General features: G+C 45.2%; 1 protein-coding gene across 3 annotated transcripts in view; it reads left to right on the top strand.

The window, feature by feature from the left end:
- The window catches only part of RTTN (rotatin), a 1,165,399-nt gene that overhangs the window by 1,121,931 nt on the left and 22,818 nt on the right, over positions 1 to 20,650 (top strand). For all 3 annotated transcript variants that reach the window (XM_085605903.1, XM_085605904.1, XM_085605902.1), the window contains 2 exons: positions 13,225 to 13,492; positions 14,860 to 14,963. In XM_085605903.1, the coding sequence (XP_085462029.1) occupies positions 13,225 to 13,492; positions 14,860 to 14,963 (372 nt within the window). The remainder of the gene's footprint in view (positions 1 to 13,224; positions 13,493 to 14,859; positions 14,964 to 20,650) is intronic.

The following is a 20,650-nucleotide window of genomic DNA, read 5'->3' as shown; positions in this document are numbered from 1 at the left end:
GCGGTGAGCTTCTACCTTGATAGGACCAAAGACTTTTGAGTGGATGACCAGCTCTTCGTGAGCTTTGTTGGCTGCAGGAAAGGCAGAGCGGTGCACAAGCGCACCCTTTCCAGTTGAATTATCTTGTGCATCAAGATACGTTACTCTTTGGCCGGTAAGGTTCCTGTGGAGGACATTTGTAGGGCGGCAACTTGGGCCACCCTCCACACTTTCGCGAAGCATTACTGCTTAGACTCCGAGGTGAGGAGGGACGGTCACTTTGCTCGTTCCGTCCTTCAGGACTTTGTGGTATATAGGGACGGACACCCTCCTCCGGGAGTGGGACTGCTGTGGGAATCTTTTTACAAGGTGAGGAATCCACTGGCAGATGTATCCATCAGAAGAACAAGTTACTTACCTTTGGTAACGCTTTTTCTGGTGGATACAGTATCACTGACTCACCCCCCTCCCCGTTGTCCACCCTTGTATACCTACAATAGTAATGATGTGACAAGATTTTTCTAAAACTGTCAAAGGAAGTGTGTTATTTCTTGTGCTTTCCTGCATTGTCTTCACACTGTGTGTGTTGGTTTGTATATTATGTACTGTGTATACTGTGTATATATTGTTGTTGGTCCGTCCGTGTGCCTCGAAGGCACGGAAAAAAGGGCGGAACTGGCGTCATCACGCCGACGAGATCCTCTTATGGATCCAGTGACGTCAGCGGAGCCGCGCTTCTGTGACGTCGGCGTGGAGAGCTACAAAAGTTTCCGAATGTTGCTGGCGCAGGTGATATTCACAAGGTGAGGAATCCACAGGCAGAGACTGTATCCACCAGAAAAAGCGTTACCGAAGGTAAGCAACTTGTTCATTAACCACTAAGCATAGGTTTCTGGGATGCTGTGTTGCCTGGCGTAAAGCACTTCAGTGTCTCTTCTGGGTAGAAAGACCAATATAAATTAAAAATCCAGTTGCGTTCCCTTTAGGAGCCGCTTTTCAGCAGGAAGACTACCTCTGTGCTTCGCTGGCTGGAATATTGGCAACGTAGTAATTTGCTTAAATGCGATCACTCAATGTTAGCATTAGTTTTTGGAGGAGACAGCAAACATCTTTCTTTTCCGTACTATCTGTGTGATATTCCAAATTTCATTGCAACACATTGCCCCTCACGTCACACATAATAACTGAAAATTTGAACATCAAGCTTGAGTGAGTGACATTTGAATAATCCTTTTTTTTCTTTCAAAACATGTTATGTTATTGAATTTTTAACGTGCCTGGTTACTCCAGGAGAGTGTCCTCGCTCTGAGGATAGGCTGCACTAAGCTCCAAGCATCAGTCAGTCAGGCTTTGCAACAGGGGCAGATCCGTCCTGTGCTATTTCCTAAATAGCCAGGTCTTGAGAATTTTCTGAAAATGAGCTTCAGTTGGATCCGATCTCAGATCCCTGGGCATAGTTTACCTGTTAGGAGTCTAAAAGAGCTGCCCCCAGGTGCATTCCATTCACTTCTGGGACCACCGTCCACACTGCCCCAAAAGACCCAAGGTGTTTGATAGGAGTGTAGGCTTGAATCAGAGGAAACAAATATCCTGTGCCCTTCTGATTGAGTATCCTATTTACAAAGCAAATTGCTTTGAAGACTCTGTGCCTCATAGGGAGCCAATACATTTCGGCAAGTCCAGTGTTTATAGATGACCATTTTGGAATATTTAGAAATAGCCGAGCTGCAGCATTTTGTACCCTTTGAAGCATCCCCAGCCTGCCTTTAGAGACCCCCAGGTAAGGTACATTAGAATAGTCCAGACGAGATACCAGCAAAGCCTGAATAACTGTTTTCTTAGCGGATTCCGGTAATAGTCCCAGGATTTTTGTACCATTTTTAACACGTCAAAGCATGTACCGACCATAGCTGAGATCTGCTAATCAAAAGATAGTTCTGCATCAGAAGTGACACCCAAGTTCCTCAATTTAAGTTTAGGGACCGGAGTGGGGCCTAGTTCACAAGGCCACCAAGCAGAAGACCAAATCAAGAGCTGCTTCCCGATCACCACTACCTCTGTCTTGTCTGCATTCAGTCTAAGACAACTGGCGTCCATCCATGCCGCAAGGTCCACCAGACAACTTGAAATTATCTGCGGCCCTCCCGTCATCTTGCGCCAGTGTGATGATCAGCATTAGATACGATCCTCACACCTTGGCGTTCAATCACGTCAGCCAGAGGATAGAGATAAACGTTGAACAGGGTCGGGCTTAAAGCTGACCCCTGTGTCACGCTGTGCTGTAAGGGGATGATATCCAAGGTGTATCGTTTCTGAAATACCTGGAACGAGCGGTTGTCCAAGAAGTCGGCATGGTGTTGAAGGCCTGCTCAATCCATACAGAGGTGTGTTGATTGGTAACCTGCGGGCAGGAGTCTTAGCATGGAGACCTGCAATTCAGGGCTGACGTTAAGGCCTGTGGGGTCACCAGGGACCATTTACACACTTTAACTGGGTGGGCCAGTGGCGGTCTAGTCAGGAGAGCACAATCAAGGATCTGAAATGGAATGAGAAAGTGATCTGACCAGGCGATGGGACGCAGGGGAGCACTCTGGTCAGGGCTAAATTGGCAAAAATGGGCTCAAGAATGTGCCTCTGGATGTGAGTGGAGTACTGCACTAACTATTGAAAACGGAGCAACCCCAAATCCTCGCTGAGGCTTATAGCAGTATGGCAGGTTGGGTCATCAATATGTACATTGCAATCACCTATAAATCACCGGCAGTCCACTCACCCTCCCTTTAGGTCTGTCGAGTCTTAAAATTGCATAGCCTGAAGTGATAGCCTCTAGGATATCTGAGGCTAACAAGTGGAGCCAATTTTCAACCAGAAACAGCACGGTTGGCTGCTGTGCCGACACAAGGTCAGCAATTTCAATTTTGTGTTTGGGGAAGGGCTGACAGTTTAAAAGAAAGCGTTGGGCGGTCTCCGCTTCACTTGAGATTTTGGGAGGAAGGAGAAGGGGCGGCAGACTGCCAGTCCTAAGTCTATATTTATAGAATAGCGGCAGTTAGTACTAATCCCCCACATCCAAGAAACTTAGCTCATCCTTAAATACCGCAAAGATTCTTGGTTAAAACTATCAGAGGGCCTGGCGCCATGCAGGCCCGGACGGGTGCATATGGGCTTGCCTTTGGTGCAGTCGTGCCAGCCTGTTCCTATTATAGGCTACATACTAGAGCATCTGTAGCCTCAAAGATGGCGGACCTGCTCTAGCTAACAGGAACCACCAAGGGTCTAAATTTGAGCTGCGTGAAGCAGAAATGATGTCTGGAAGACGAGCACCGTCTGATTTCCCCCAGGTAAGAGTGCCCAAGTTAAAATCAAATTCAAATTCAGATTGAACTCATAAAAATGACAACAACTGATGAAAAAACCTTGTAAAAACCCTCAGAACTAACTTTTTCCTGAACGGTTAGCGCATTAATAATTTTTACATGGAAAAACTGAATTTACCCTTGGTTATCAAATATAATTTTATTAAAACCTTTATGCAAATTCTAATTGTTGTTCCGCTTAACTTTACAGACAAATGTCTGGTTTATCAGTTTTGTACTTCTCCGGACCTCCTTTCTTTATCATTGCCAAGTGTATTTGTATATGGTGTACTTTCGGTTTTATTGAGTCCCATTTCTTAGAGCTCAGAACAATAAACATTGATTGTCTTCATATAAATATGGGGTATGTGAACAAGTTTCCGGCAATTGTAGAGTGATTTGAATGCTTTGATTTCATATTGACAGTGTGGAAAGAACTCGAGCTGTAAGTAATGAGAGCTTCTTTGTCTTTGCTGTGTTTGTTACATGTTAAAACACTCCAATAAACCTAAACAGCAGCATTTACCTTTTAGTGAAAACTTTCATGTTCGAGGCATATGAGCTGTAGATCATATACTTGTGCATAGATCGCAATCTGGTGTTGGGCTCGGATGTTTGCACTTTGTTTTTGTCTTGGAAGACGACTTTTGTACTCACGAGGTGGGTGACTCCTCCTTAGGACGATAGTGCGCATGGGCATTGACTCCATCTCCAGATAGTTTTTTTCCGCCATCGGGTTTGGAAGTGATTTGCTGCGCTGCGGGTCGGTGGCGGTTTCGACCCCCCTTCGACACGCAATTCTTTTACACTCAACGGTATTGTTTCGATCACGTTTCCCTTTCGACGTGCATCTTTAAAAACAAATTCCTTGATCTTCGACGCGGGCCGTTGGGCCTCTCCGCGCCGACCACACTTGCAGTCAATGGAAAGGACTCCTTTCAAAACATGTCCCGGGTGTGGTGCTAAATTCCCACACACGGGCTTGCACGAGGTTTGTAACCTCTGCCTCTCCCCGGAGCACGAACAAGAACTGCGAGGCCTGTTCCTCTTTCAGGTCAAAGAAAACCATCCGTGATTGTCAGGCTCGACATCACGACATGTCTCGTGGAAGCAGCTCGATCCCAGACATCTTCGGAGCAGATCCCAGTGTCCAGCCGGAGCAACAAGGTGAAGAAGAAGATATCTCCATCTCCGAGGCCGACGACTCCGATGTCGAAGAGGAGACACTCACCCCAGCTCAGCGGTCCGTGAGTACCGAAACCCCTCTCCCAAAAATCAAACCTAAGGCTCCTGTAACACCCTTGCCCTCGGGTCGACACTGGCAACAGGTCTCAGATGCCCCGCCCTCGGGCACGGCTATGAAACCCAAAGCTAAGCCTTCCGGCTCGGGCTCAAGCCAAACCCATTCCGGTGCCGAAAAGTCACCCTCTGCACCGAAGCACAAGACCAAAGATGTGCCACACCCTTCTTCATTGGCACCGAAGACAGCCTCGACGCCGAAGGCCTCGGCATCGAAACATACCAAACATATGGAACCAAAAAAATCTTCGGAGCCGAAAACAGCTTCGGAACCGAAAAAATCGTCGAAGCCGAAAAAAGTCTCGGGCTCACAAACTCCTATGACAAAACCTAAGGAGTCCAAAGCCCCATAAAAAGCCTCAGAAACTCGGTCCAAAGAACATTCATACCCAAAATCTTTGGCACTCTTTCTATTGACCCAGAGACTGGCAAAGTCGTCGCAAAGCCTCCAAAAATTAGGAAACTGGACACTTCAGACGAATCTGAAATACCCTTGAAACGAAAGGAGATGAGTACTAACACCCCCCCACCTCCTTCTCCTCCTCCAGTTGATCCAAATCTTCTAATTTCTCCACCACACTCCCCACAACATACTTTTTCACCTCAAACATCAGATACTGAGGATGATCATACTGACAGGGAAGGGAACATAGATCCACATGGGGATGATGATGTACCATCACACATGACATAGACCCTTGGGATGACTACAACACAGATCCCAACCCACACAATGACCCGGACCTCTATCCATCCAGGCCATCACCACCAGATGACAATATTGGGTTAGCCCAACTAATCAATAGGGCTGCCCAATATCACAGGGTACAATTACATTCAGGATCCCTTAGAGGAAGACTTTTTACTTGAAACCTTTGCACCCTCGCCAAAGTCCACGCACACCCTGCCAATGTTAAAAGGCATGCTCAAACATGACCAGAAGTTTTTAGAGACCCTGTCAGAGCCAGGATTCTCAACACCAGGATAGATAAAAAGTATAAGGCAGCTCCCAATGACCCAATTTACATTAAAGGTCAGATCCCTTCGGATTCTCTTGTAGTGCTAATGCACGCAAGAGAGCAAACTCACAGAGTACAGGCGACACCCCTCCCAATAAGGAGTCAAAATTAATAGACGCATCTGGTAAACGTATTGCGTCACAGGCTGCAAATCATTGGGGGATTGCCAATGCCCAAGCTTTAGTGGATAGATGCGACAGGGCTCACTATGACAAACTTGAAAAGCTCATGCAACACCTTCCTGACCAGTACACACTAAAGGCCAACGACCTAATCCAAGAGGGGAAATTAATCACAAACACCTCGATTAAATATGCACTTGACGCGGCTGTTACCCCATCCCGCGCTGTTAACTCTAGTGTTTTGTTGCGCAGGCACGCTTGGCTCCAGGTCTCCGGATTCAAACAGGAGGCGCATTTCTGCTATTCTAAATCAGCCCTTTGATCTTGAATAAAGAAAGGAAGAAGATCTGACTCATGACCCTTTGAACTGTTTGGCATATTGTGTTTGTCACCGAACTGATCTAAAACGTTATAATTACATATTCACGTGTGCTGGGGATTTGTGAAAATTTATGCTGGCGTTCTCCCTCTGTAGAGTTTGTGTTTCTCTACACCCTTTAGCACCGTCGTAGAAATAGAGAACAGAACACTAGTGCTAATCTTTTGCGGCGCCATAACACCTATGACCAATACCACATAGCTATTTGATCAGCCCTTTGATCAAGAACATCTTTTCTGGCCCTCAGTTGACATATCTTTAGAGAAAATGAAAAAAGATACGGAAACTGCTAAGTCCATGGGGGTCTTACAATTCTCTTCCCCTAGAGACTTTTTTCGCCGCTCCTTCTACAGAGCTGGCTCCAAAACCATTGGCTCCAAACATCCCTCTTTGTCCTATTATAAGAGCCCCACTCAAACGTCCTCCAAAGGATACTTTCCCGGAGGCTACAGATACAACAATGGTAAGGGAAGAGGTCGTGGCAACAATAACGCACCTCCCCTACCACCAAACAGTGATTTCCCTGCATTTCCCCCCAGTCATCCCACTCCTGTCGGGGGTCGTCTCTCACAGTTCCTACCTGTCTGCAATTCAATCACAACAGACAAGTGGGTAAGACAAATTATCCAGTATGGTTACTGCCTGGAACTCACCTCTACCCGCCCAAACATTCCTCCCAGACAACGTCCAATGTCCACGGAACATCTAACACTTCTCAAACAAGAGGTTCTTTCTCTATCACAAAAACATGCAATAGAACCAGTCCCCCTGCCTCACCATGGCACATGGGTATTCTCCCTCTATTTCCTAATCCCAAAAAAGGACGGCTCTCTCAGGCCTATTGGACCTCAGACTGCTAAACCTCTACATTCAGTCGGACCACTTCCACATGGTCACTCTCCAACAGGTGCTCCCACTACTTCAACAGGGCGACTTTCTCTCCACTCTCGATTTAAAGGACGCCTACATTCATATTCCCATTCACCCCGCTCACAGGAAATATCTCAGGTTCGTCGTAGATGGTCAACACTACCGGTTCAAGGTCCTCCCATTCGGGGTGACTACAGCACTCAGAGTCTTCACCAAGTGCCTCGCAGTAGTTGCAGCCCACTTAAGAAGACAGCACATTCATGTTTTCCCTTATCCACACGACTGGCTCATTAAAGCAAAGACACACAGCAGCTGTGTTAAACACACACACAAAACAATCCAACTGCTTCACCACTTGGGATTCACGGTAAACCTCACCAAATCCCACCTCCAACCGTACAACATACAACAATACCTAGGGGCTACAATAAACACTTCAAAAGCTCTAGCGTACCCCAACCCAGTCAACATAAGTGCCATACAAGCTCTAATACAAAAATTCCAGCCTCAACACTCACAACCAGCGCCAGTGTTCATGCAGTTAATCTGGATGATGGCCTCTTGCATTCTCATAGTCCCTTATGCAAGACTCCAAATGCGTCCCTTACAGGAGTGTTTGGCACGTCAGTGGAACCAGGCTCAAGGTCAGCTAACAGATCTGGTGTTGGTAGATAACCGCATCCATCGCTCACTGCAGTGGTGGAACACACAAAACCTTTCCAAAGGGCGGCCGTTCCTCAACCCGGTTCCACAGATAGTGCTAACAACAGACGCATCGCTCCCCAGAGCTCATCTTCAAACCCATACCATTCAGGGCATATGGACCCCTCAACAAAAACAATTCCACATAAATTACCTAGAATTGTTGGCAATCTTCCTAGCGTTAAAATCTTTTCAACTCCACCCCGTAAGCAAAGCCGTCCTAGTCCCTACCGACAACATGACAGCAATGTACAATATACAAAAACAGGGGGGTACACACTCTCTCCAGCTTTCAGACCTAACTCAAAGCATATGGAGATGGCCCATTCCTCAAAACATATATCTCCTTGCAGAACACCTCCCAGGAGTACACAATCAAATTGCGGATCTACTCAGTCGCCAGAAACAGCAGATCCACGAATGGGAACTTCATCCTCAAGTTCTGATTCCATTCTTTCAAATGTGGGGCCACCCAGAAATAGACCTGTTCGCCCCACACCAAAATGCAAAATGCCCAAGTTTCGCATTCAGATATCCACACCCATTGTCCAAAGGCAATGCGCTATGGATGGAACTGGTCAGGCAAATTTGCTTACGCTTTTCCACCTCTCCCACTCATTCCGCTAGTGGTTCGGAAACTCAAACAGCATTCCCTCACAATGATCCAAATTGCTGCAACATGGACCCGGCAGTCATGGTTCACAACCTTCTTGCAACTATCAGTAGTTCCTCATCAAAAGCTACGCCTCTCACCCAAGCTTCCCACTCAGAACCATGGAGAGATAAGGCATCCAGATCCCAATCAACTCAACCTTTCAATCTGACGCCCGAAGTCTTAGAGTTTGGCTACCTTAATTTACCGCCAGACTGCATGAACATCATTAAGGAGGCTAGATGTCCTACCACTAGAGCTTGCTATGCCGCAAAGTGGAAAAGATTTGTAATTTACTGTACAAATAACAAAATCAACCCACTAGGTGCTTATATTCAAAACATCGTCTGTTACCTTTTGCATCTACAACAATGTAACCTAGCATATACATCCATTAGACTACATCTTGCGGCAATATCAGCCTATCTCCAAAACAGACATTTGTCTTTGTTTAGGGTACCAGCTATCAAGGCATTTATGGAAGGACTTAGAATAATTCCACCTTGAGTTCCACCCTCTCCAGTATGGAACCTAAATGTGGTACTTACCAGACTCATGGGTCCCCCATTTGAACCTATGCATAAATGCGAATTACAATTTCTCACCTGGAAAGTAGCTTTCCTGGTTGCCATCACCTCTCTCAGAAGACTCAGTGAACTCCAGGCATTAACCATACAAGAACCATTTCTCCAAATCCATCATAACAAAGTGGTTCTTAGGACTAACCCAAAATTTCTACAAAAGTCGTCTATGCTTTCCACCTTAACCAGTCTGTAGAACTCCCAGTGTTTTTCCCTCTATCTGACTCAGTAGCAGAACGGGCTCATTCACACACTAGACGTAAAAAGAGCACTACTTTACTACATTGAAAGAACAAAATCCTTTAGAAAGACTAAACAACGTTTTGTGGCTTTCTCCCCACTTTATAAAGGCAATCCTATCTCAAAAACAGGGATTGCAAGATGGATTGTTAAATGCATCCAAATATGCTATGCTAAAGCCAAATGCACCTTAACCATTCCCCCTAGGGCTCACTCCACATGTAAACTAGGGGCATCTATGGCATTCTTAGGGAACATTCCCCTTGATGACATTTGCAAAGCAGCCACTTGCCTACACCTCACATGTTCACAAAACACTATTGTGTAGATGTGCAAGCAAACCAACAAGCTAGTGTGGGCCAGGCTGCATTAAGAACCCTTTCAAACAACTGCGACAGATACAGGTAGCCACCGCTAAGGAGGTAACTGCTGTATAGTCTATGCACAAGTATACGATCTATAGCTCATATGCCTCGAGCGGGAAATGCTACTTACCAGTAAGCAGCTGTTCTTGGCATGTAGAGCTGTAGATTTGTATACGCCCTCCCGCCTCCCCGGATACCTCTATCTGTTCCAGTACTATCTTATTTAGATATATTACACATGGACATCCTTTTCTATTTCTATTTCTAACTAACTCCGTCATGACCCTCCATGGCAAAACAATCTGGAGATGGAGTCGATGCCTAGGCGCACTATCGTCCTCAGGAGGAGTCACCTACCTCGTGACTACAAAAGACTTCTTTCAAGACAAAAACAAAGTGGAAACATCCGAGCCCAACACCAGATTGCGCTTTATGCACAAGTATACAAATCTACAGCTCTACATGCGAAGAACAGATGAATACTGGTAACATTTTTTGGAATCTTATAGGACTCGTCAGACCACTTTGGTACAAATTGTTTTTATGGGTGATTTTAATATTCATCTTTGTGCAGACAACTGTAAGATTGTTGATTTATATGGTCCCCCACACGCTGTATCTCCACATTTTGAACACTCTATAAAGGGAGAAACCCTTGAGGAGCTTCTTTACTCAGCGGACCTGTTTGAGCCCTGTCTCCTACCCAAGAGTCAACGGGTCCCCACGTTTGAAGCAGGGGACAACGAATCAATTATTGATTATATTTTTTTATCACCAGCTCTTTTAAAGTGGGTTTTTAGGTATTTTGTTCTCCGGTCTCCATTCAGTGACCACAACCCTGTCATTTTAGTTTTAGATAAGGGTTTTTGATAAGGGTTTTTGTCGTAAGGATGCAACTTTGGCCCTACCTCCTCCAGTCACGTTAGTCACTTGTGAGTACGGAAGGAAACTAAAATGGGCCAAAGTAGTCCCAGAAGATTTCATGGAAAACTTACTGGTAAACAATAGTTCTGCGTTTGGGACGTGTTTGGATCCCTCCTTTACGGGGGAAGAAATTATCTCTGCCTATGACCACATTTGTTCCCAGGTTGCCTCTGACCTTACCATTACTAGTAAATTGCGCCCATCGCAGGGGAAAAAATGGTTTGATTCCAGCTGTTCCAGGGCCCATCAAACCTTACTAGCCGCACTGAAAAAACAACCCCGGGACAAGGCACTCATTTCTAATCTAAGGAAAAATTATAAACTTACCATTCAGAGGCGTAAAAATGAACTTAAGATAGAGGCCTGGGAAGCACTAATCTCGGTGGAAGTTCTCAAGGACAGTGCCAAGTTTTGGAACATCGTGAATAGCCCACTCCTAACAGGAGAAGAAAATGCCCCTTTGGAAATAAACATCCCAGAGGAGGAGTGGCTGGCACACTTTGAACAAATTTACGCTAGTAATATAATTGTGGTCAACCCTGAGGCCTCTGAAACATCGTCTCCCATTAACCATCTAATCTTTGATAAACATGAAGTCTGTAAGGCTATAAAAGATTCGGCCTCTAATAAAGCCCCAGGACCAGACGGAGTCCCTCTGGATCTTTACAAAGGTGACCCTGAGCTTTGGAGTACCATTTTAACTAACGTCTTTAATGCTAGCGTGGCGAACAGGTTTCCGGAGTCCTGGTCTAAATCGATTATTGTGCCTGTTTTTAAGAAGGGAGAGAGGGGGGATCCAAGATGTTACCGGCCCATCTCGCTAATTGATTCAGCGGTAAAAATCCTGGGCAAAGAAATTTTGCACAAAATTTCAGACTGGGTATCGGAGAGGAGGATTTTATCAGAGGCCCAATATGGTTTTAGATCTGGCAGAGGTACCATGGACCAATGTTTTAATCTGTACATGCTGATTAACAAGTATACTAAATCAATTAAAGGACCCATATACTTGGCTTTTATGGACCTGTCCACAGCTTTTGATCTGGTCAACAGATCAAAGCTGTGGACGATCCTAATGGAAATGGGCATCGACCCTTGTTTGGTCCTTTTTCTTGCGGATTTGAACAGAGACCTTCATGCTGCTATAAGGGTGTCTAATGAGGGGAAATGCACACAGCACTTTAAATCATCTAGAGGGGTCCGCCAGGGTTGCATTCTTGCCCCTATACTTTTTACTTTATACATTAATAAATTGGATATTATTTTAGGTAAGGCCTGCCTGGACACCCCGCGTATAGGGAACATTGGTTTACCTGTTCTCCTGTACGCAGATGATTCAGTGTTGTTGGCACGTACCCCTTTGGGTTTGCAGCGACTATTGAACTCCTTTGGCGAGTTCATGAACTCTCTCGATTTAGTGGTAAATAGCACTAAGTCACACGTTATGTCCCTGGGTACGTGTAAAAACAGAGGAAAAACCTTTTATTGTAATGGTGTTGAAGTTACAAAGGTAAAGGTATTTACCTACCTGGGGGTCCTGTTTGATGACAGGTGCGCTTGGACCCCCCAGCTTTTAGCTAAGAAGAATAGCGCAGGTAGAGCTTCCTCAGCTATATTAAGTTTTACTCGACGGCTGGGTGGCAAACCATGTAAGGCAGTTCTTGCCATTTATAGGGCGAAATGTCTGGCCTTAGCGACCTATGGAGCTGCTATCTGGGGTTATAAAAAAGCAGAGGGCGTACAAACTGTAGAAAATAAATTCCTTCGCTCTATTCTCTCCGTCCCCCAGTCTACCCCGACCTTTTCAATCCACCAAGAATTGGGAATGGATTATGTGTCTGATCATATTAGTCTGGCCCCCCTGGTTTTTTGGTTGAAAACATGGCTGAACCCCGAACTCTCCCTGAATCGAACAATTTTAAAAGACTGTATGGGGTTAGATAGAGCTCTAGATATACCTTGGCTCCGGTATATTAAGAAATTATTTTATACATTAGGACGCCCTGAGCTCTATGACAATCCAGAAATAATTGCTAAGGGGGATATTAAGCAGATTAAAACCCAATTTCTGACTTTAAGGTCTCTAGAGCGGGAGGGGGAGGAACTCAATAAAGTATCAGTAAAGACACATTTTATATTAATTACTTCCCCCCAGACTGAGCCCTATCTCGGACTAGTCTCGAATCATTTTCACCGCTGGCTGCTGACAAGATTTCGTTTTAATTTAATACATTTTAACTTAGGTAATTTCCAAGGTTGGTGTAAACCAGAAGATGCTGCTTTGTGTAATTGTGATGACAGTTCAATTCAGGATACTACGCACTTTATCCTATTCTGTAACCATTACTCAGTAATTAGAGCAAAGTACATTTTACCTTTGTTACAAGGGAGAGGCTTTTATCAAGTAAAACCAGCACTGATGTATCTCCAATTACTTGACTCCCCATGGATAATTTTTAATATGGCTAATTTCTTAGTAACTGCGGTAAGGAAAAGGAAAAAACGTGATGCTGAGTCTGTACATTGTTGTTAGGGGCATATTTATTGGCCTGGTCGACCACTATGTGAACTATTTTTTAATCTGTATTTTGTATAGTTTTTTTTATGTGTATGAATTATTGTGATGTACTTTTATGATTTTAATTAATCGATTAAAGTGGTTCTGTCTGTCTGTCTACTGGTAAGTAGCATTTTCTTTACAAAGGACATCATCTGGTTTCTCTTTTTACCTTACAGAGCAACTTTCTACAGAACTTTCTCTCTTTGTCACTGCCAAAAGGAGGAAGCAAGAGTCTTGGCACCCTAGCTAATCTGTGGCTGAAGCTACTGCTGAACATGTCCTTTGCAGAGGACGGCCAGCAAATGATCTTAAAGCTGAATGGCAGTTTAGGTTTGTTGCTAGAAATGGGCAAGCATAAACAGAAGAGCACACTACCGATGGCTCTTCTTGTTCTCCACAACCTTTGCTTTCATACGGCTAGCAAACCCAAGATCCTGGCTAATGGTAAGTGACCCAGTAGAATCCTACGGCTAATTAACTGGTTCACAAGCTTAAATTTGCTTAATGTTTTTCTCCAGGTGTTGCTTTGAACAAATAGCGTGTACCGTAAATATGTGTACGTAAGAACAGCATAAAATTATGGCCTGTAGTTATTCTGTGTATGTTTGTTTAATGGAAATTTAGTTGACCGCCTTAAAGAGAAGAAGCGTCATTAATTGTCCGCTCAACAGAAATAGAGGGTTGTGATCAATAGCAGTTTTAGTCATGGGGTTGAGTACCTGATTGGTACTGGCAAATCTGTAAGAGATGTCAATACTAGAGCTCAATAGATATACATGAAAGTGGCGAATTTGCTCCTGCTAAGTTCCTTCAAAGATTCTTTATCTGTTACTCCTACCCCTCAAACAGTAAGGGCCTTTGAGCATGTTAGTTGTACTATTTTATTGTATAATAGTGCCCATGATTTAATGTGCAAAATGGGCACATCCGCTTTGAAAGTGTGCTGTAGCTTTGCTGTAAAAGGATACAGTAATGCAATGCATTTACTAATTAGCCTCAATTGTGATTGTAGGTATATTGCTTAGTAGGATCTCAGAATAATGGGATTGTATTTCAATGATTTTTCAAGGTTATTTGTTCACTCTTTTCCTTGATATTTACAGAATTTGGAAAGGAACTTCTCTTTTTGCTTATGGACATTATTAGAACTTGATGTCTTTCAAGAATTGGGCCCTTTGCACGTATGTTGGTTACTGCCAACTCTCTCTGGGAGTTGTTTTTGGTTCAGGTACACCCTTCAAGTAACCTTTTTTGTTTACTGTCTGGCGGGAGCAGCTGTTTTTGCTTTTTCCTGCCAGGCGGGAGCAATCTGAGTTTTCTAGCCTGCTATAGCGTGGGTAGTGAACCAAAAGTCTGCTCCCTCCCGGTGGTAACATTTTGAAAACTTCCTCCAGGTGGGAGCAGACAGGTTTCCCTTCCCGTGCTCTTGTGTGTAGGAAAACTGTGTCCGAGGAGTTGGCTCTTCAGGATGCCGTAGTGGATCTGACCCCGGGGGATCGGGTCCCTGTGGCATTTCCAGATTCTGGGAGGGGGTCCATGTGCCCCCTTCCACCTATAGGTACATATGTCGGCCCTGTCGGATGGTGTCCTAGTGGCCTTTACAGTCTTGGGGAGGGGGGTCTGTGATCCCACCTCATTTTTAATTTTAAATTGACTTTAGATAATAAGATGGTCAGTGCTTTGTATAGATTGAAATTAACATACGTAGGAAAGACTGAATGTCTACATAAATTGAGGTAGATTTAGTCATGTGCTAAATTTATTGCATACTGCTAAATTAACAAGGTAAAACCTTTTATTTTTTGTTATAGATAAAGCTGTTTCCAGTCTGTCTGCTTGTCTGGAAAGTGATAATCCCACTCAAAAGAAAATTGGAGCCTCTGCTCTTTGGGCTTTGCTACACAATTATCAGAAGGTAACTAGATGATCATTTTTAAGTGTAAAGAAAAATCATTATCATACCACTTGTTTACCTTTTTATATTTTCAAAGCATAAATATTTCTTTTTAAACTATTTCTACCATTTAGCATGAAACGTCTCAGGGCATGTCGTTTCGAGATGTCTCACAGTGTCATGAAATATACTCTAATATAGGACTAGGAAACCAGGAACATTTTCACTATTGCCATACGCCTTTGTTGTGGGATGTTTTTGATCTCATAAAACATCTTAAATAATTGCACTTGAGGTATGTCGGGTTTACACATCCTGCCAATCTGCCAATGTACTTAGTTGTCTGCGGTCGCAATTGTATGGGTAGTTTGGGGATGGCAGTAGGTGGCCATGCAAATTATGGTGAGCACACATTTTGTAGGTTGTTTTACTCTATGGAAATGCAGGCAACTTTATTTCTGAAAAAGGCTGGAAGGACTTCTGTCTCTAGGAAAGGAAATCATACCAAGCTCCATAGTTCATATATGTGCAGTAGGACTCTGCAATGCATATTTCAGTGGATTTTATTTAAGTTGAAACTTTTTTTTTTTATTTAACATGGCCCTTGGGTTTTTTTTTCTTCAAAAATACATTTGATTAGGTTTTTTGAAAACTTTCACAGAAAGGCAAAAACTATTGTAACTATTTTGTTGGCATACATATTAGTCAAGTTTCAACTGTTTAATGTAACCAGTTTACGCAAATACCAATCTACATCCAGCGATCAATACCAAAGATGAACCTGAAGGTCATCCGTGACCATGAAGCCAAGCTTTAAATCTCCAAAGTCGGAAAGAAGTCGAAGACTGGACAGACTCGGTCGAAGTCAGGGGTGCAGACACACTCCCACTCCCGAAGCCACTCTTGTGGTCGGGTTATGATCCTAGTGTTTCTGGATCAGTCCTGGGTGTTGATGAAAATGGCTTTGAGGCTTCTTGGTCGCCGATACTTGTACATGCTCCTCATTGCAAATACCTGGAGGCACATACAGTCCCTTCAGTTTAACTACTGATTGTAATGGGCACAGTGTCAGAGCTGCCTCACTGATTTCATTCAGATATCAAAGGAGATGGCTGAGGATCAGCAGTGACTGCTGACAAAAGCCAACCTGACCTGCAGAAGACCACTTCCCTCCAGCCCTGCATTCAAAGTTCACAGTTGCCATGTCAAAGTAAATTTTCTATGAAAGAAAAGTCAGTGAGATTCAAAGTCTATTCAATGAGCACAGCTGTGTGGGGTCTGGATACCAAATGACGAGGCTCCCCTTAATTACAAATGCATAGGATTATATAGAATTTGTCGAAACATCATTATCATACAGACTATCATGGGCATGTCCCAGCGAAAAATTAAAACAAAAGCAAATTCAAACCAATCTGTGTAAATCAGGCAATGCCAAGGATAAACATCTGCATAGCAACAACATAGGAGTACAAGAAAAAATGTCTCTCAGCTTCAAACAGGAATTACCTGCAGGATTCTGTTAAACAGTCCACACTTTGTAGATTATACGATGAAGTCCTAGAATATTCTGGCCATTGTTCCCACTCGGTGACGTCCTGTAAGGACAGCATGCCTGTCTTCACTATGATCAGATTTAGTGTTACTGCTTTCAATCACATACATAATGTATTATACTATTAGATTGCTACAAGCATGTTATTTAGTTCTAAATTCAATAAGCTTCATCATCAGACAGATGCATCATTGCTGGGTTGGAGGGGCCACCTGGGAGAGGTGAAGATCAAGCTCCAAGTCAGTATGCTGGGGCAACGAGTCATTCATCTGGTTCTCAATGCCTTCCTGCCATCGTTCAAAGGGAAACAATGGCTCGCCTAAGTATCACTTATAGCATGGTTACTCATAGTACGGCCCGCGGGCCGCCAGCGACCCGGCAAGCCTTCCTTGGCGGCCCGCGGACCTTGCAGACATCCTACCTGTGTTTTAAAAAAAAAAATTAAATAGTGTTAGCAAACACTGCCGGTTGGACTCTGAGACTCTGCTCTGTGGGGGCCGGGGGATTCCAGTGATTGTCAAAGTGGAGATGCAGGGGCCTGAGAGGTGCAATACAACAAAGCTTTATTAACATCTAAAGGGTCTTTTAAAGACCTGTGAAGTACTCGAGTGCGGCGGTGTGTGCGCGCTGGGAAGCTGTCTCAGTGCGGCTGTGTGTGCGTGCTGGGAAGCTGTCTCAGCCCGGGCTGAGGGCTGACACACACACGGGGTGAGATGACAGAGGGTGACGGAGGGAGGGAGAGGGAGACAGAGGGAGAGGAAGGGAGGCAGAGGTTGACAGAGGGTGACAGAGAGAGGGAGACAGAGAGGCACAGTCTGGGGGAGGCAGAGGAAGGGAGACATAGAGAGACAGAGAGGGAGAGAGACAGAGGGAGGGAGACAGAGGGAGGGAGACAGAGGGAGAGAGGGAGGGAGAGAGACAGGGAGACAGAGGGAGAGAGGGAGGGAGAGAGACAGGGAGAGAGACGGAGAGATAGAGGGAGGGAGAGAGAGAGACAGAGGGAGGGAGACGGAAGTAGGGAGACGGAGGGAGGGAGGGAGAGGGAGGGAGAGGGAGGGAGATGGAGGGAGAGGGAGGGAGACAGGGAGGAAGACGGGGGAGACAGGAAGGGAGAGGGAGACAGAGGGGGAGACAGAGTGAGAGAGACAGAGGGAGGGAGACAGAGGGAGAGAGGGAGGGAGAGAGACAGGGAGACAGAGGGAGAGAAGGAGGGAGAGAGACAGGGACAGAGACGGAGAGATAGAGGGAGGGAGACAGAGAGAGAGAGACGGAGGGAGGGAGACGGAGGGAGACGGAGGGTGACGGAGGGAGAGGGAGGGAGACAGGGAGGAAGACGGGGGAGACAGGGAGGGAGACAGAGGGAGAGGGAGGGAGACGGGGCGGGAGACAGAGGGAGAGAGACAGAGTGAGAGGGAGGGAGAGAGACCAAGTGAGAGGGAGAGAGACAGGGAGGGAGAGAGACAGGGAGGGAGACAGAGACAGGGAGGGAGACGGAGGGAGAGGGAGGGAGACGGAGGGAGAGAGACAGAGTGAGAGGGAGGGAGACAGAGAGAGAGACAGAGTGAGAGGGAGGGAGAGAGACCAAGTGAGAGGGAGGGACAGGGAGGGAGAGAGACGGAGGGAGAGAGACGGAGACAGGGAGGGAAACAGAGACAGGGAGGGAGACGGAGACAGGGAGGGAGAGGGAGACAGGGAGGGAGAGGGAGACGAAGGGAGAGAGGGAGGGAGAGAGACAGAGGGTGGGAGACAGAGGGTGGGAGGCAGAGGGTGGGAGACAGAGGGTGGGAGACAGAGAGTGGGAGACAGAGGGAGAGTTACAGAGGGAGGGCGACAGAGGGAGGGCGACAGAAGGGGAGACAGAGAGGGAGGAGGGAGACAGAGGGAGGAGGGAGACAGAGGGAGGGAGGAGTGAAACAGAGGGAGGAGGGCGACAGAGGGAGAGAGACGGGGGAGAGAGAGAGAGGGGGGGGAGAGGGGGAGGAAGGGAGGGGGAGAGGGAGAGAGAGAGAGAGAGAGAGAGAGAGAGAGAGAGAGAGAGAGAGAGAGGTGTGTGTATGCCGGGTCTGGTGGCTCAGTGGACGAAGGCGTCTGCTGCAGGGACCTGTGTTCAACCTCATGGTCACAATTTTTTTTTTGCTTTAGCCCCGCCCCTCCCCCTCTGACCCCGCCCCCACCGGTGCGGCCCTCGGCCACAAACCACACTGTAAATTTGCCCCCCGAGAGAAAGTTTGTGAGTACCCATGACTTATAGGAATAGATTGTTTAGTGGGCTAAATAGCCTTCTCGCATTTAATGCTGTGATCATAGAGTCACAAACAGACTTTTGTGTACAGGGCCACGTACAAATTAATTTTGCAATTAAAAGCATTTATCATATCTGTTGGTTCCCAAATGCAAACATATGAATGATACAAACACTAGTTATAGTGCAATAATGTGCATTGTGTCCCCAGTGAAGCAAAACCACAAGAAAGGAAGAATTAGGCATATTTTGTACAAATATACAAGTGACTGTGTGTTTCTCATAACAAACAACCACAAAAAATGATCCTTACTAGTCCATTGGCCTTATAAAGTCACCACATTGCTTGTTTGTTTGTAATAGTTGTCGACAACTTTTCGGCCTAGAAATTGGGTGACAGTCTCATCAGGACAAAATAGATGAGAGGAACAACTGAAATGATTATTAGAAATGAATTAGCAGACATAGAAGGTGAATGGCCGAGCACAATTAGAATTATAGCACTTCAGGACTAATACCTTACATCCACATGAGTGTGTGATGTGGCTGGGAGATCAGGCCAAGAATTTCATTCTCCCCGGTGAAATAATCAAGGAAACGGTACTTACTTAGGGGGATGATAATTGATTAAGTGGAAGAAGTTCACTTACCCCCTGAGTTATGAAACTCTAGCTGTATAATCACTGATGTTTCACGCATTAAGGCATGGCCCAGGCTCAGTGATTCCAAAAGTAAATACCTGCCAGGGGAGAACTGTTCCCTCCAGCTGCAAGATGGCATGGCACACCGACTGTCGCTGTCTTTATTCAAATAAGGCGCGAACATGTGCTGAATCTGAGCATATGATGCTGCTCGAAAGCGTGGCTTGGAGCGCCTATGTGTTCTGCCAACACTTCTGATGCCGTTGATTGGTGGATGCACAACCAGTGGGTAAATAGAAGCAAGGACTTAGTTAATAATGTGCCAAAAGGTAGTATATCGGCAAAACAAAGGTATGAAAGACCGCACAAAAGTAATTCACAAAAAAAAGAATCACAGAGTAGCACCAAAGTAGGACATTTTTCTTTCTTAGTCCTGAATAAGACACTAGCAAATGAGCATAATGCATGTCACAGCAAGATGTCTGTACTTTTGCCGGCCCCTAGCTTCTATAGTACCTGGACAGTATCACAAATAAATAATAAAAAAGATACAAAATTAAGAGTGGGAGGGGTGGGGGGGAGACAAGTGAATATAAAAACAAAATATAAGCACTTAGGCGAAAGAACACACAGAATAGCGCTCACATGGGATGTAATCCTTATTCATTCCTTAGTTGGGTAGCATTGTATGTGATACCATATCACAATACATAATCCATCAGGTTTCTTGCCCGCTTATTCTTGAAGCAAAGATACAAATCCACACCACATCCTCATTAGAGTTCAATCCCTTTTCGATGGAATCACACATCATAATCCGTATACATTACAGTTTTTTAACTGAATGAGAGTAATCTTAACCTTCTTTCGGGTGTCTATGCCACATCCAGTACTTGCAATCTGGTGTCATTAGCTGAGTGACCACCCTCAAGATAATGTGTCACCAAAGGTACAGAGGTCACCCCACACCAAATTCTACTGCTGTACTTTCCAATATGTATCTTCACTTGTTGGGTGGTCTGGGCAATTTAAATCAAAAGACATGGACAATATACAACATTTGCTGCCTTACAATTTGAAAAATATCTCAATTTCAAACTGATAGTTCCACGGTCAAAGTTTTTTGTATTGTCTGTGAATTGGCATGCAACACGGGTTCCACTTTTGGAATGCCCTTACTCTGCAGGGAGTTCCCACAGGTCCTGCATTGCGTTATTGGCAGGCTCGCTTGGCCCTGCCAAATCTACTAAATTGTCACTTATATTTTGCC

The sequence above is a fragment of the Triturus cristatus genome, chromosome 5_1, assembly GCF_964204655.1.
Source record: "Triturus cristatus chromosome 5_1, aTriCri1.1, whole genome shotgun sequence".
In the NCBI taxonomy this organism is placed as follows: Eukaryota; Metazoa; Chordata; class Amphibia; order Caudata; family Salamandridae; genus Triturus; species Triturus cristatus.
The sequence above is the reverse complement of the archived record's forward strand: the minus strand, read 5'-3'. Positions and strand labels throughout refer to the sequence as shown.